Source organism: Branchiostoma belcheri, unplaced genomic scaffold (genome assembly GCF_001625305.1).
Source record: "Branchiostoma belcheri isolate BF01 breed outbred unplaced genomic scaffold, Haploidv18h27 scaffold126, whole genome shotgun sequence".
NCBI lineage: Eukaryota > Metazoa > Chordata > Leptocardii > Amphioxiformes > Branchiostomatidae > Branchiostoma > Branchiostoma belcheri.
This window is the reverse complement of record NW_017802669.1, coordinates 135,394-152,035: the sequence shown is the minus strand read 5'-3', so window position 1 is coordinate 152,035 and position 16,642 is coordinate 135,394. Positions and strand designations below refer to the sequence as shown.

At 42.2% G+C, this 16,642-nt stretch overlaps 1 protein-coding gene across 1 annotated transcript; it reads right to left on the bottom strand.

Moving 5' to 3' along the window:
* Positions 1–4,739: 4,739 nt before the first annotated feature.
* LOC109463455 (barH-like 1 homeobox protein) lies at positions 4,740–15,365 on the bottom strand. The gene is made up of 3 exons (XM_019760278.1): positions 14,648–15,365; positions 9,213–9,432; positions 4,740–5,934 (listed from the first exon to the last, which is right to left on the bottom strand). Exons 1-3 carry the CDS (start codon positions 15,114–15,116, stop codon positions 5,682–5,684), a joined length of 942 nt encoding a protein of 313 aa, XP_019615837.1. The 5' UTR covers positions 15,117–15,365; the 3' UTR covers positions 4,740–5,681.
* Positions 15,366–16,642: the final 1,277 nt, after the last annotated feature.

Below are 16,642 nucleotides of genomic sequence, written 5' to 3'. Positions count from 1 at the left end.
AGCCCCGCGCCCCGCCTGACGGGCTTCGGCTGCACACCCTCTGCTCCTTTCTCTCCCATCCGTCACCGTGGAACGAATAGCCTCGAGAACAGACTCCTTTGCAAGCTGAATCAATAGAAGAAATCGGCCTACAAAGGAATGTAGTTGGCCAGGGGAGTTGGCTGACCAGAGGGTCCAGTTTGCCTGCATTGACCCCTGTGGCCGGCTAACTTCCCAGGCCGGTTACATTCCTTTTTAGACCGATGTCTACTACATGTATCATGAATTAGCCTGCAAAGGAGTCTGCTGGTAGAGACTACAGGCGCCATAACAGGCTCCGAGAGTGGCCGAAGTATCTAGTAGCTCAGCTTCTGTATGTATATATATGTCTTTGGTCGTCATCGTTTTCTTTTTTCGTGTCTGCGCCTTTTTACATGAATTATGAAATGGGTCATGCTAGAACGAAGATCTATAAACGTTACATGTAGCCTGGGTGCCAGACCCTGGCGCTAATCTTAAGAATCGAAACCGGTTCTCTTTCCATGCCCAACACCGTAGCCCCGCTCCCGGAGTTGGCAGCCTTCGTTGAATTCTCTATCCCGGCGCGAGAGATAGATTATATAGAACTTTATTGCACGACAATTGCACAAGGTACAATGTATGGCAAACTACATAAAGAGATAGAGTAACAAACAATAAAATAGATGTTGGATAAGACCTAATGTCGAATAAAACCTAACATATATTAATTATTCAAACAGTAAGGGCTAGCACAAGTCTTTGATAAAGTGTTACAATCGAGTGGGCTAATCACAAGTTTCGGTATTTTTTCTAGTAACAAAGAATTCCTTTATATATCTACCTATTTTTGCGTTGTGGGAACCATTACATGTGAAGATGTATTCAAATCTGTCTACAACATCGAGACTCTTGAAATCTGTTGTACTTGATTCGAGAAACGTAAATAGATAAATTAGACCCCGGGTCAGACTAACCCTGGGCGTGTGGCTTCCCCCGGCCGAAGGGAGTATCGTTCCGCGCGGCGTCTGGCACCCAGGGTACGTTTTATGAAGGAAGAATAAAAAAAACTAAAAACCGCACACAGTTATATTTTTTAATGGCTGTTAACAAAATTTTCTCTCTGAGGATCACGAAAAATACAATAATCTGGACATTAGATACAATACATTTTTGTATCGCTGTAATGCCTGCAAATGGTACAAACCTGACTCGAAGATTATGCGCGGAAAGCAGCGAAACGTAACGGAAAAATAACAACTGTCGATAACTACGTCCGAGCAAGCCTGAATACGGAGACTATTTTTATCTTTCCGTTTATGCCAGCCAATAAGGACCTTCCGTGCGTACCAAATTTGTTCTAAAATAATAACCAACCGGAAGTGACCACTACAAAATGACATGGCTACCGATTTTACCGGAAAGCAAAACAACTAATGTCTCCCAGTTGAATGGAAAACCGTTTCCCTGCACTCCGCGTAGTTCAGTTGACATACATGTTCTTTACTATCTCTATCAGACTAACACAATTCAAAATTAGCGTTTCTGTCAAAAGGCATCCAATGCAATTTCATGTTACCGGATAAAACAAAAAATATTTTTGAAGAGGAAATCTGTCTGATATTGACATTACTATCATCTCTTATATATTATGATATTGACATTACTATCATCTCTTATATAGTATATCTTGGTCATCATTTCATACTTTAAGGGTTTGAAATAGCCCCAAAACAAGCTACATGAACCAGCCTAGGATACAAAACAAGAAAGTTTTTTGTCAACGACATCGCTTTTTTGTCTCACAGATATCAGTATGCCATACATTAAGACAAAAAAAGGAACGCAAAAATATTGTACTTTTCTGGGTATACGTTTACGATTTATATTATTATCATACTTACCTGTGATTAGATGTCAAACCTTGCTTCAAATTAGTATGATGGCGTTAACGTTTTATGTATATTTATGTAATATAATGTAACAGTTCACATTTGTACATCTGTAGTTAGCCTGTTAGCGTACAGAGTTGCAATTAAGATCTTCATTCTCAATTGATGATGCTCATTGCGTGATTCAAACAGGATAGAAGTTATCCTATACTGAAGTTTATGTTTAAACAAACCGCCAGACGGCCCAAAATCTACTCTTTTCGAGGTCTCATCAAGACCTACCTTTCTACCAAGTTTCGTGACTATCCATCCCAAACTTCTTGAGCTATCGTGCTAAATTACAAAGAAACACACAGACGCACAGACACACAGAGACGCACACACAGACACACACACACACACACACACACACACACACACACACACACACACACACACACACACACACACACACACACACACACACACACACACACACACACACACACACACACACACACACACACACACACACACACACACACACACACACACAGAGCAAACATACACACGCACACACCATACATACAAAACGTATCTTGGCATAGGGAACAACAATTACAGTTTAACGTCTGTGACTCCTGTATTAAAAGTGGTCTGGTTGGTACGTAGCAGCAGACAGTATTACATGACTTCCTGGTGAGGTAGTGTTCCCCTCTCCTGACGTGTAAAACTAGTCTGTGTTCGAGTCGGCACCAGGGCTCTAATTTAGTGATTATGTGAGTTAACTAAAAGTACATTAACCGTTGTAAACCGGTCCTTTGCACTTGAGTCACAAAGCCGCTTGTTGACTCAAGCCGTTTCCGCCGTTTTGTTGGGAGTTATTTAGGAAATTTGTAGGCGGGTTTTGGGGGATTGTGAGCGGGGATAGAGAGAGGTGTAGCCGGCACAGATGGCGTGTGAAGCGGAGCGGGTGGAAATCGTATTTAGCGGGGCCATCGCGGCTGGTTTTTGTCAAGCCGAGTCAGTGCGTGGCCACAAAAGATCACGTAGTGACAGCCGTGGCGTTTTTGCTGCCTCAAGTTGCGGCAGGTTGTCTCGGACAAAAAGGGCGCCCCGCTTGTACCATATCGGCCCCGCTACTAGCGCCCGGGGAGCCCGCTGGGTACACGGTAGCGGAACGGATTACCCCCGCTTGTTTGTTTGCAAGCCACTTAAATCAATTAAAGGCCAATTTGTGCTCGACACCACCCCGGGACGCCGCCGCACCCGTCCTCGGCGCGCCACAGCCTTTCCGCCCGACCAGGCAAGCCGAACGACCCGGCACGCTTCTACCGTCCTCACGGGAACAGGCCACCTCCCACCGAAGCTGTGTCATGAGTTCCCCTTCATCTGTCTATGATTACAGATTATTTTGTCTCTGTCTATCGGGAGGATGACAGCTGCTCCTCGGCCTTGGAGAGGCAAGTACGGCGGCAGAACGAAACACGCTCTCTCCAAGCTACGCCCTTTTTTTGCGGAATAGATCGTTAAAATGTCATTAGGAATCCGTCCTCTTACACCACACTGACTCACTGTGTCTGTTTTCATTACTAACAACATCAAAGCCATGCCATTGCGTTTGTGTAATTTTCATCCAGCGATCTTACGACGGGCTTGCGACTGTCTCACGACATTTTCCCTCCAGCCTAGCAGAACGTACAGTAACGTTATCCAACAGGAGTTAAACAGGTGATTGGTCGCCAGGCGCTATTGTAACATAATCTAAAAGGGTGCCCGCCTGTCATGACTAGGAGATAATTATACCCTACCAGACCTGACCGCACACCCCCTGTCATCCCCGGCCGCAGATGGGCCCTGCCGTCAGCGCACGAAAATGTCGTAATGATCGGTTGTGCCGCGGAAAATACCCGCTATACAACCCGGCAGACCCCGTACTTACACCACCCCTTCTGTCCGCAGTGTTCCTTCCGACAAACCCTCACTAAACACACGTATTACCGCCGGCATGAATGACATCTATTACCGACATTTCGGACGATTTATGTCACACTTTTAGAGGCTATAATAATCTCTGTCAAAATGTGCCCACAGAAAGCCGGGAAGGGTACTAGTAAGACATAAGTGTATTACAGAACGTCTCTACCATTCTGTTACAATTGTGAAGACTTGCTAAAAGTTCTTATTGTGTTGGGAAATGACTGTTATTAGAGAGAATCAACACGATTTTCGCATGCAGCTATAGTTTGGGAAGTATTTAGAATTTGTTATAGTTTTCTGTTGGAACTAGTAGTTGACACGACAATTTATCATGGTATTCTCCTCTTCTTTGTGAATCGTATTTGAGTAATTGTGGATGAGGTTGTGTGTAATATATGATGAGTGAATGATGGTTATTTGTGTGGAATCAAAGCATTAGCGACAAATTGTAGCTATAGGATTGTGGACACATTTTAGAACGATTTGCCACAAAGTTTAACCTTATACTTGCGGTGGTTACGCATACACTATGACAAATGTGCAGTCCCAAATTTATTAGTTTATACTTCAGACTAGTGAAAATTTACTAAATTTTCACAGTTAGCTAACTAGAGAGACAAAACTTGGTTCCCTTTCCTGTCTGTTAATATTTGTTATTTTGTAACCACTAAAAAAGCCTGATAGAGACTACAAGTAGATGACGTCATTAGTCAGTTATCCCTTTTTTTGTATCGGCGAATCAGTATTTTAGCCTCAAACCCCAGACCTTTGGGATTGCAAAAACAGTGAATAGTTAGCCGATCTGTATGAACATATACACACGTTTACGCCCTTACATAAGCCTGTATTTCAAGGCTACTCACATGTACTAGTATATACTATACATACGGAATATACTTAGAAACAAAGACAACAAAAGTCCAATTTCATACCTTATATTTACACGTCTTCTGGGAAAACGTAATAAAAAATAAATTAATATGACCTCGAAGTGTCGCTTGTAATAACAAAGTATTTGTGCAACAGAATCATGACGATTATATACATATCATCATCATATCTATATACGCTGGCAATTTCTTGACACATTCTTGATATACAGAGCAGATCTTTTTATGTTATGAAATAGTAGCGTATCTTAGAAATAATATACTCCGCATAATCTTTATCAATATGATATCATGAAAATGACAGGGATATAATAAAATTTCTCCGATTTGTTCATACATTTTGGTAACCAGTGAAAATTATGTCAAAGAAAAACAATACTGAAAAAAATTATTTGAAAAATGGTCGACAAAATTCCTGAAAAAAGCAACCAATGTTGTACATTTACTACATAGGTATGAAAATACGCAATGGACAGTTTCTTCCATGTTGCATAATCAGTTGAATAGATGAGTATTTTGTTTGAAAGTGCGGCATAGATAGCAATGTTTTAGAAGTGTTGCCAACGTTTCATGTAAACATTCGTGTGCGGTAAGGTAAATATATATTTGTCAACAAAGAAGCCCTCTTTTGCATGATTATTTACATTTGCAACGTCCCTGTACAATTCTTGCTTTCTCTTTTTTCTTCCTTCAGTGGTTCAAGAGGTGTTGAAACATACCGTTTGTTTCTTGTATAAAACTTGATACAATCTTCGTGGATTTTTTATTCAGTACCTCGGACAGAGTCTCAGAAGTTCTCGGGGGCGAGGACGTCTCTCCCCGTATCTTCACCCGCGGTCGTACGGCAAAGTTGCCGCTTGCAGTGTTCGGTCACGTAGTTTTAACATTTATCGGATGGATGTGGGAAAGTCTTCGGTGGGGGACGCGCCTTTCCCCCGTAGGTTCAGACGTGGCAGTTCGGTGGGAGGTGCGAGACGTGCTGTTGTAGTCCGTGCAGGAAGAACCGAGGCAGGACCGGTCTCTGTAGCGAGGCGACGGACGGGGACCGGTGCAGGTACATGGCGTCCATGTTGGAGACGATGCCCTGGCTCGGGTGGTAGTAGAACGGGGGAGGGAACATCCTCTGTACGGCCGTGAAGTTCCCTTCCGCCGCCAACAGCTCCAGACCCAGCGCGTTCTGCCGCTTCCACTTCGTCCTGTGGAAAATAGAGAGACAAGCATGTTAAAGGGATCCAATGCAACTTCAGGGTGGAAAATTAAAAAAAAAAATTCTGGATGAGGAAATCTGTCTGATATTGACATTTACTGCTATTACTTATCACATTTTTGTCACCATTTCATACTTAAATTGTTTGCAATAGCACCAAAATAAGCTACGTGATGTGTCTCTTTATTTGTTGGCTGCCACGCATGAATAGTTAAAACCAGCCTACGATAGAAAACAAGCAACCGTTTTCTGTCAGTAAAGTTACATTTTTGCCTACAAGCAACCGTTTTCTGTCAGCGACATCGCATTTTTGCCTCACAGATATCAGTATGCTATGGGATAGGGTTGATTCAACTGTTACGACATTAAAAGACAGACCAGAAATTGACTTTTGAAAATACAGTTTTGATGCCTTGAAATTTTTATTGGATGCCTTTAATACATCGTCTGTTTTCACGTATTTACTCGTATATTACGCCTACTGCATACATATTTGTATAAAGGGATGGTAAGGTATAGGACCAATACAAGATAGCCGAAATATCAAATTCAGCCTTCGATGCTCTTTGACACACAGAAAAGACTACACAAACGTTTGTTTTCACCAAAATAACGCCAGAATAGGTAATAAGGAGGATGGGTGTTTTGGTGTCACATAGAAAGCATTTACTAGCACTGTACCCTAGTAACATAGTCAGCGCGTTTCTATAAAGTACGTAATGTTATATGTAATATATCATTTTACGCGAGGCATCCAAAGTGTTGGTGTCTAGTTTTTCTGGAAAACCAACTCTATAATAACATTCTTCAACGACGATATAAAAAAAACAGGTCCGTTGAAACAGTGTGTGCACGCAAGAAGGTAGCCTCTACCAGGCACCGCGGATCGCTGGAAAAATAGTAGAAATTGGCCGAAATAAAGGGATAGTATACCAGAGAAGATCCAGGGCCATAGAAGATCCAATGTGCGACCGTGGGTACCACTTGGTGCAATTAACGACTATATCCTTTTGTTTATCTCCTACCAAAGTGCGATGTATCTGGCACAAGAAACGACACAAGGTTGACGATTTTTTGTAGGTGGATTTTGCCTCAACTTTCTCCAAAAGATTTTGATGACTTAAAAAAATGGGAATGTAGATTGCATGGCGTTTAAAATTTCCTATCTTCAGCGAGACACACAACTAACGTAGCCGTCGGCTACATGTAGATTCCGTTCTTCTGTGTAGTGGTCTATATTCCTGATCAAACTGGCCGGTAATATGTTCTGACACATCCGGCCCCACTGTGGTATCACTGCGGTGAGTTTTGACGCTCAGATCAACCACAAAAACGTGTCTTCACTGCATGCAATCTAGTATCTAAACATACTTTTAAGTACGCGTGAAGACTACGTTTTTCAGATGACTAGAAATACGTAACATTTACGCATGCTTTAAGATGTGCTTAAGAAATATTGGATTTTTGTTTATTGAAATTGTAACGTCACAATGTCACAATAAATATATCATGTCTTATTATATCGGATTTCTTGCAGTGCTACCCTTTCCTATAGCACAAGAATGGCACAACCGATATACGATATTTTCCAAATACTGTTAGAATATGCGTACGTGAAGCTGGTTCACATTCGTCGCATTTTTCAGCGTTTAATATTTCGTGTTTGAACGCTCTGCTCGCAAACGAAATATGTCGTCGCGTGAGCACATAAAATGATCAAAATTAATCTCCAAAGATTGAACATACAAATCTATTGTGAACCGTTTCTATAAAATTACCTTTCTTTGTATGGGTTGAGGTGCTTTGAAGTCTGGGGTTACATTTTATTCACATGATAAACATTTTACGAGCAAAAAGCCCGTTATACCTGTAGGAAAAGACAGGTGTGTATAATTTGTTAACCAATTCCATGATTGGGTCTCTATGGTATCAATATTTAAAATTTTCCTACAACGTTTTTGAATATTACATCGCGTTTTCATGCTTTGTTCCACAGGAACATAACCTATATAGGAGGATGCTTTATGAATTATACATATCTAATTATAGCAATAAACCAACTGTCAATTTCCTGATATTTCATCTCCTGATATTTTCTATATTTAATACCTTTATCTTTCTATAAATCATCTGGTACAATAGACGCCAAAAGGACAATACTGCGTTAACGAAATTAGCTTGAAATTGCAGCTCCTTTACACAAAGGAATCAAAGGGCAGGGGTAGTTCTTTTTGCACGGAAGGCTTGGGGAGAGTTCCTTCGCGATTGTGGTACCTGTCTGCGCTCCAATGTTGCCATCCACATTTAATGTAATTGGTGACTTTAAAGATAAAGGGTGCAACAATTATCTATATTTCCAATATCATCAAGCGATTAATTATTCAGAGCGACGCGCACAGTTGGTTGGAGGCGGGACAAAGGGAGGTATTTTCGGCGTCATTAGCGGTACATTGAGCGCCTTTTGCCTGGAATGAGAGACAAGGACTGCATGGGAAACATAACCAGCGAGTTTGTAACCATATACCCATGTACAGCCCCTGTCACACATCCACAACCTTCCCCCGAACACCAGCCAACCATGTTCGGCTGACGTTCGAGAACAGTCTGACTAGATTCAGGCCACGCCTAACATCTTATCCGAATCTGATCAAATTTGAGTTAAATTTGAGTCAAATTTCACTGCCTACCGCGCGCCGAACTACTTCCGAACACAAAGCCAATCGCCAGCCAACCATGTCCGAACCTCCGGTCCACACCCGAATGTTTTAAGCCTTTGAAAACATTAGTTATCATGTTGGCAGGCAGACACACACACGCACACAAACGCTACCGAAAACATAACCTTCTTTGTGAAGGTAAATATAAAAATATGTAAAAAATGTAATTGATATCTAATGCGATTTCGTGGCCGCCAAACAAAACAAAAGTATTCTTGATGAAGAAATCTGCCTGATATTGACATGTACTGCTATTTCTTAACACATTTTCGTCTTCATTCATGCGTATAACCCACAAACAAGCTACGTGAGGAGTCCCTTTTTAAGGTACCACCCATGAATAACTAGAACAAGCTTACGATACAAAACAAGCAACCGTTTTCCGTCAGCGACATCCCATTTTTGCCTCACAGATATCAGTTTGCTATGGGATAGGATTGATTCAACTTACTACATTAAAAGAATGACAAGAAATTTCACTTTGGAAATCCAGTTTTGCCGCTACAAAATTGCATCGAATGCCTTTAAGAAGTATATAAACCGCCTCTACCTTCTGTTCTGGTACCACGTCTTGACCTGTGTGTCGGTGAGGTTGAGAGAGGCGGCCAGCTCCATCCTGTCCTGTACAGACAGGTACTTCTGTCTCTCGAAGCTGCGCTCAAGCTGGGCCAGCTGATGGTCCGTGAAGGCTGTGCGCGCCTTGCGAGGCTTCTTCGGCTTCAGGTGGTGAGGGCTGTCCCGACTTGAAGAAATCTCAGAGTCGTCCTTTCCTGAGGAGGAAGAGAAGAAAAAATTTGTCCAAATTTGTCGCGTTTCTTTTTAACCGTTATTTGAAGGTATCCAATGCAATTTGAAGGTATCTGATGCAATTTTCTGTTCATTCTTTTAATGTAGTACGTTGAATCAAGCGCATTATACTGTATAATGCCATTGGTTGAATCAATCCTATCCCATAGCATACTGATATCTGTGAGGCAAAAATGCGATGTTACTGACGGAAAACGGTTGCTTGTTTTGTATCTTACGGTTGGTTTAGCTATTTATGGGCGGTACCTTAAAAAATAAAGAGACTCCTCACATAGCTTGTTTTGGGGCTATTTCAAATGCTTCAAGTATGAAATGTTGATATGTTAGGAAACTGCAGTGAATATCAGACAGATTTCCTCGTCCAGAATATTATTTCTTTTGCCATCCTGAAATTGCCTTTACTTTGAAACGTACGGAGTACATTCTTTGGCCTTAGCCACTTTTCAAGAGTTCAAGGGATCGGAGACCACAGTAAGATAGGTTACGACAAGAAATTTAGGAATTCTGTGGATGTCGTGGGTAGGTTGTACAAAACTACGCTGCTGTCTTGTGTTTGTCGTAGATGGTTGTCGATGCTCTGTTCTGCCATAGCCACGCTAAAAATCCTACCAAGAAATAAAATCTTACAAGAGAATGGCCGTACCTTCTGTAACGTTAGTAGCTGTTCTCTGAACGGTATAATTAAATAGGGAAGGACTAGTACTGTTTCTACAAGGTATACATTTTAGGACATTTTGGTGGAATCAAACATCCAACATACTTCCTTTGGTAGTCATATCCAGCTCTAGATTCGTGATAAAAACATAGTATTTCAAGAAAATATTCTTTTTTCTTGCTTTCCAAAACTATGAAAAACGAGTAATTTTTGTTCACGCCATTCTTTGAAAACTGTATATTCCTAAAACTATATTACCATCACCAGTCTGAAATTTTGTTAAAGACATTTTCGTTGTCATTTCATACACGGAAAATAGACCCAAAACAATTTTTGGGTACCACCCACAAATAGCTGGAACCAGCCTACGATACAAAACAAACAGCCGTTTCCTGTCAGTGACATCGCATTCTTGCCTCACAGATATTAGTATGCTACGGGGTAGTGTTGATTCAGCTTACTACATTAAAAGAACGACCGGCAAATTGACAGTTTTTCCGCCCTAAAATTGCATTACATATCAAAAACCGTTACATACATCTTTCCTCTTAATCTTCATATACATATTTATGTCCCAACCATACATTGTCAACCGCAAGACAAAAAAAATATTCCTCTTTTCACAAGAAAAAAAAAACACAGTAGTGACATCGATTGCCCTTTATTCCCAAACTCTCCCCATCTACAAAAACTCGCTCAGGGCCAAAATTGACGAGCCAATGCCCCGACAATGGAAGCAATCTATGATATTAAAAGGCAAATAGATTTTAAAATGTCAGTTATGAATTGACGTGGCGGCTACGTTCGGCATTCAGGCGACCTTTTCCGTGGTCGACCTTGAAGAGTTCCTGATTCAATCTTTGCTAAAAAGGAAATTCCTCGCAGTTGAGGATAAACTTATCTGAGGGAGATTATTCCGCTCTCTATGGTTGACCCCAAAAGTCTTCTTTTATTGAATTTGACGGTTATCGGTTGTAGATGTAAGTATGGGCAGGCTTAGGCGGTATGGCATGGGAGACATGGATCATACATACAGGGGATGGCTGGGGGCTTATGCTTCAAGAAAACATGTACATATCATATGGATTTACTCTTTTTTTTATTACGAGTTTGATTTGAAGTTAGTGGCTGTCTTTGTGTGTTCAGGGCTGCCACAATACTCACGGGGGGTGGGGGTGGTAGGGGTCGTTGCATTGCAAGATTTATAAATTTGGTTATGAATTTATTATCCTTTTTTCATGTTTTTCTTACATACAAATTTTGTACCGTTTTGTGTACGTAATTCTGAACTAATTTTGTTTTCTTTCGTCAGTATGCACCGAGAAAAAAAGATGTACATGTTCAACGTTCGTTTTTGTTAAAATTTCTTGAATTCCGTGCTTCATAGCTTCCCAATCTTTCAGCTGTAGTAAATTCTGGTCGTTTCCCCTACCTAATACGGTATTGACAAAAATGCGTGTAGAATTAGAGAAGACGATAAGTAAAAATGGTGTATCCGATTCACACAAGACAAGAAATAAGAAAGTCCTCACAGTCTTAAGGTTGCCTTGCGGTGTGTGTAAGTGAAAGTGGTTAAGGGGAAGACAAGGAGGCAGGCAGGCACGCCGCTTGCCCCCAAGCATGGCAAACCCCGGAGCGAGAGACTTCAAACAGCGGAGACAAATGTGCCGATTCCCCGCCGAACAATACAGGTGAAGTCACTTGAGTCTAATGAGACATGGCCCGACCTCAACTCGCTCCCGAGTCACCCCGGCCCTTTTGTCCGTGCCTATTACCGCGATACCGGGTTCGATTCCCGACCAATTGAGCTCACTTACAAGCTGGTTATGTCGTGGTTAACGCCGCGGATAGGGCGTCATGTTAAGGACTAACAAAGCACGCCAGGCCAAGTCAAGAAGGTGGCAACTTTGGGGTTCGACAGGGCGCTGTAGGGAGTTTTTGTGTGCTTTATGTACCGAGATAGTACAAGAATAGGGTAGAATAGCTTTCAGTACTGAATCAAGAACACATTTGCGACTAATAATACGAGCTGCCCTGTGGCGCTCATCTTTTGAAGTGTTTGCTAAACAAGACACCTCTCTGTACCATTGGGAGATGCTATGCTTATTACATGTGTCTAGTTTTGTTTGACTCCCTCTATATATACGGTAGAAGACTTATATATCGTACGGGAAACGCGTTTCAGGACACGCGGTGAAAACGTGTTATATCTCTGATATCTGGGGGGAAACTTTGCCTTCATAGCCGCAGGCGCCAAGCTCTTTATATGTGTGTGCGTACATATACCTGTTCATTGCAACTAAAGGCTGGTAAACTAGATAACCACAGCCCTTCTCCTGAGCTATCATCCTATGATAGATTTACAAACTTCTACTTGGGTACAATTAAGGCTTTTGTCGCCAGATTTCTACCCTTAATTCAAAGTAGCTCTTGCCGATACACCCGTATGGTACGTGCTTTGTTCTACATTTGTGTCATTCTGATATATATAAACTGTTCCCCATTCGAGTTTGCTTGCATTTGTTTACTTTGAAAACAGGAGAAAAGTGGTTTCATTGAGTCTTGTGTAACGTTTGGTTCTTCAATTGTTTGTCGACGTTTAGTTTACACATGTTTCGTTTGCTACAGTACTTAAGAACCCTCACACAACAATCAACCGAAGTGCTTTTATAAGAGAACAAGCACTCTTCACAGACCAAGCACTTAACAGCATATTACTTCATCGATATCGATAGATATTCTTTTTAGATTATCGTACACAAAGAGTCATAAGTAAGTTCAGACAACATTTTGATACCCAATCAAATATATCAGTCTTTTAAAAAGCTGTGTTCTGTAGCGTTTTGGCAACGAAATTTCACGATTAGATTATCAAAATTGTTCGTCCGATTCCTAAATTGACATGCTTTGAACATAACACAACAATATTGTTGCAGAGAACGCTCAGTGCTTGGTCTTGTTTGGAAGACGATTTGTATGGCAATATGACCATATCGGAAAGAAACAAAGGAGTAGAGCAGTATTACATAGTGACAAAAGAAGAGAAAGTCTGTAGAATTGCAGAAATCTGTGGCATGCGTGTCCTAGGGAGTGATACGGCAAGAGGAACAGAACTTAGCCACAGTTGTGTGAAGCGTTCTCGGAATCACTAAACGTTTTCAAGTTAAGTAAATAAAGCTACTGTTGTTCATATTTTGAAATAAGGATCCGTATTTCCTATAGTTGAGCACGTTATCTGAACAAACAATCTTCTTTCTTATATTAGTTCTCCAAATGCTTCGGATGTACGCTTGGGAGGTTGCGTTTGGTTATCTAAAGATGATACAAATTTGGACATGCACGCGCAAAACTCACTCAGGTACTATGTTTTTTCGTTATGAAAGTGCATGCATATTGTACAATACTAGTCCATCCGTGATACTTTAACATCAACATTTTGATTTACATGCCTGCGTGTTGTTCTGCTTTTTACCACGAGAGAATGTTTCTATCTGTACTACTGGGAAACGAGCTCTAACAAGCTAAACTGGGCCGTTTTGATATTGTAGATTGGAAGAGGAGTCAAAATAAGTCTGAAGTGGAGTTTTTTTCTGTATCTTTTATCATTAGGAGAAAGTTTATTTGTGGATACCAAACCCTTGTGTTGCACAATTGAAAGAATTTCATTTCGACACTATGCATTTTCCAGGAGTCGTATTTTTTACATACCAGGGTAAAATGATACTGATGGTTACTACACAAGTTTTAAGTGACTATATGAAGGCAGTCTCAAAGGTATACCATTGCATTGTTTTAAGTACTGGCTAGGGATTTTTTTGTGGGAATATTAGTAGAATTGAAGTTATACGGAGTTGTGTTGCCGTATCGTTAGCGTGTCGGTGTCGTAGACAGGCGGACAGATGTACCTGTCATACCGGCTAGTTTAACCACAACAGACCGGCAGGTACAGACACCAGCTCGGCGGCTCGCCGCACGACACAAGCTGCTCTGTAATCTGTCCGCGCAGCCAAGCGGCAACATCCCACACAAACACACCGGTCTCCGGGAGGAAATGGTCTCTGTCGACGGACGGCCCAGGCTTTTGTCACCGAACATTTTACGCTCCGTCGTTCCCTAGTGGGGTGGAGGGATCGCGGGCGTCGGTTCTCTCTCGGACGCGAAACGGGTCAAGAGAAGGGCGTGTAGCAGACAGCATTCCTCGCTTGTAAGCACGCTGTAGGCCGGGACAATGGGGGGAAACATGCCGCACAGGCCGAGGGGAATATTTCACAGAACGTTGACCGCTACAGCGGCGTTAGATTGATTCGCTCTTTGACTACAAACAGTGCAGAGGAAAAAACATTCACTTTAAGGCCTGGAAAAATATTCTGGGCATTCTTTTTTTTTTACTTAAGGTCGTTGACATAAAGTAAGGCCTTATATTGTTACACTAGAACGTGGGTAAAAACAAACAGAACATGTTGAGTACGCTTTGAGAAAGTGGTTGAGAATGTTTTGAAAAAAAAGAGAGAAAGTTAACTCACCTTTTGAGTCTTTCATGTCTTCGGATTTGTCGTCAATGTCGCTTTTGGCGTCGTGTAGGGACGTGCTGGTGTCGTCGGTGTCGAACTTGTCCTGCAGCGGGCCGTCCATTCTGTCGTCGTCGGTAGGAGACGGCCTCTTCTCCCGCCGGACATTGTTGTGGCTGTCGCTGAGGATGTCCTTGATGAAGAACGACGTGGTGGAGGTGGTGCGGGTCGGGGCTGGAGGCTGGGCGGGGACAGGTGGCGCCGGCGCCGAGGCGTTCTCGTCCTGGTCCCCGTTAACGTTCCCTCCCGACTCCGGCGTGCCGTTTGCGACAGGACTGCCAGTCGTGGTCGTGTTGGTGTCCGGCTGGTGTTCGGGACTGTTCGCGCTACTGTCGTTACTGTTCTCTGAGTCTGAGGACGAACTTGGGTGCTGCGTCATGATTGAATCGATGCCAAACTTGCTAGGAAAGCTCGAGCTCTCCATATTCTCAAATAACTTTCTTGGCCGACACACAGAGAGGGAGAGAAAAAGTCCGTGACGGGTGGAGTACAAGCGGGCGCACCTTAAGAGTCGCTTCCGGTCGACCTGGACCTGTTGTCGGCGTGCCAAATCGTCCCTGTCCGCCGCCGCCGGGCGCTCGTGCTGTCGGGGCGGGAGTTACGGCGCTCTCGGGCCGCTTAGATCTGATGATGATACCGCAGGCTACCTGCCGATCTAAACGATAGGAGGTGGACCTTTGGTTTTAGGTCGTGTGAGACTCGGGCGGGATGAGCGGTACGTGCTGGGTTCTGAACGCTGTCGCGAGCTGGTGTCACCGCCGCACAGTTGATCACTGACGAGTGTCCTGGGCTGGGCACATATTATAAGTTAGACGGAATTGGGACTGAAAGCGAACCAATTTCAAAGCAATCACATGCAAAGCTTTGTTGACAAAAGAATTATTCCCGATAACTTAGCAAATGAGCGCGTAATGGCAGCGTTACGGGCTCTGATTGGTCGGGACTGACTGGGCATTTGACTGATCGGTAATTGCAGCCTTTTAAACCCTTTGTCATTTGCTGGCAACACTTTTTGTTGCAGTTTTGGCGCGCCCCTCCTGGCGGCATGGGGGCGGGGAGGGTCACATGGCAGGAAAATGAACAAATGGCCGGGCGAGACGTCACACCTCAGGACCGGCTCTACCCCGGGAGAACATTCAGCAGAACTGAACAACAGTTTATATAATAATTCTAATAGTTTTGTTGAATGAATGACGACCATTATTGCACATTTTTGCCACACTGGACTAAGTACAGGTCAAAACAAAACATGATGAAAAGATATATACAAAATAAAACTAGCTATCATTACATAAGTTCAACTTCTCACTTTTCAGTTATAGTAGAGATAAAGGAACAGATATGTTTTTCGATGGAAGGTTTGTCAAGTCGCATCAGGAATATGAACAATGAAAGACCTTCATTGTACGTTTATGCTCTTACAAGCTAAGTACAGGTCATGTGTTAACAGGGAAAAGAATACAGCAATATCTCACTTAAACTATACATACTAATGTGATCTACTATTTACAGGTTCAACTTCTTCTCGCTTCTTGAGGCAGTTGTAGATGTACGGACATATGGAGCTAATGATACATGGTTTGTTCATGAATGAATGAAGATCTTTATTGTACAAAATACCCGCTGGGTTAAGTACAGGTCACAACAAAAGAATAGAATACAGATAACGTTACATACATATACAAGTAACTACAACTTAGTTAAATCGGCTTCTTCTCGTTTCTTAGTAATGGTAAAAATGTAAAACATGTTTCATAATCGAATGTTTGTGTAAGTTCATTAGAAATATGAATTTGTCTGTATTAATTACGTGTATGAAGCATGGATTGTATCAGACTAAAAATCTATGCTCTCAAAATGTTTCTCATCTTCAATTCTTCCTAGATCACTGTATCAACTGCAAAGACCGTATCAAATTGGCCAGGCAGGATCCATTTGCCAGAAAGCTAC

Bases quoted from the DNA above. Each gene is read 5' to 3' on its own strand.
- LOC109463455 (XM_019760278.1), bottom strand. From the start codon at position 15,116: ATGGAGAGCTCGAGCTTTCCTAGCAAGTTTGGCATCGATTCAATCATG. The intron at 9,433-14,647 runs GTGAGTTAACTT...CTTCCTCCTCAG, and splicing joins AGACATGAAAGACTCAAAAG to GAAAGGACGACTCTGAGATT. The intron at 5,935-9,212 runs GTAGAGGCGGTT...TATTTTCCACAG, and splicing joins ACGTGGTACCAGAACAGAAG to GACGAAGTGGAAGCGGCAGA.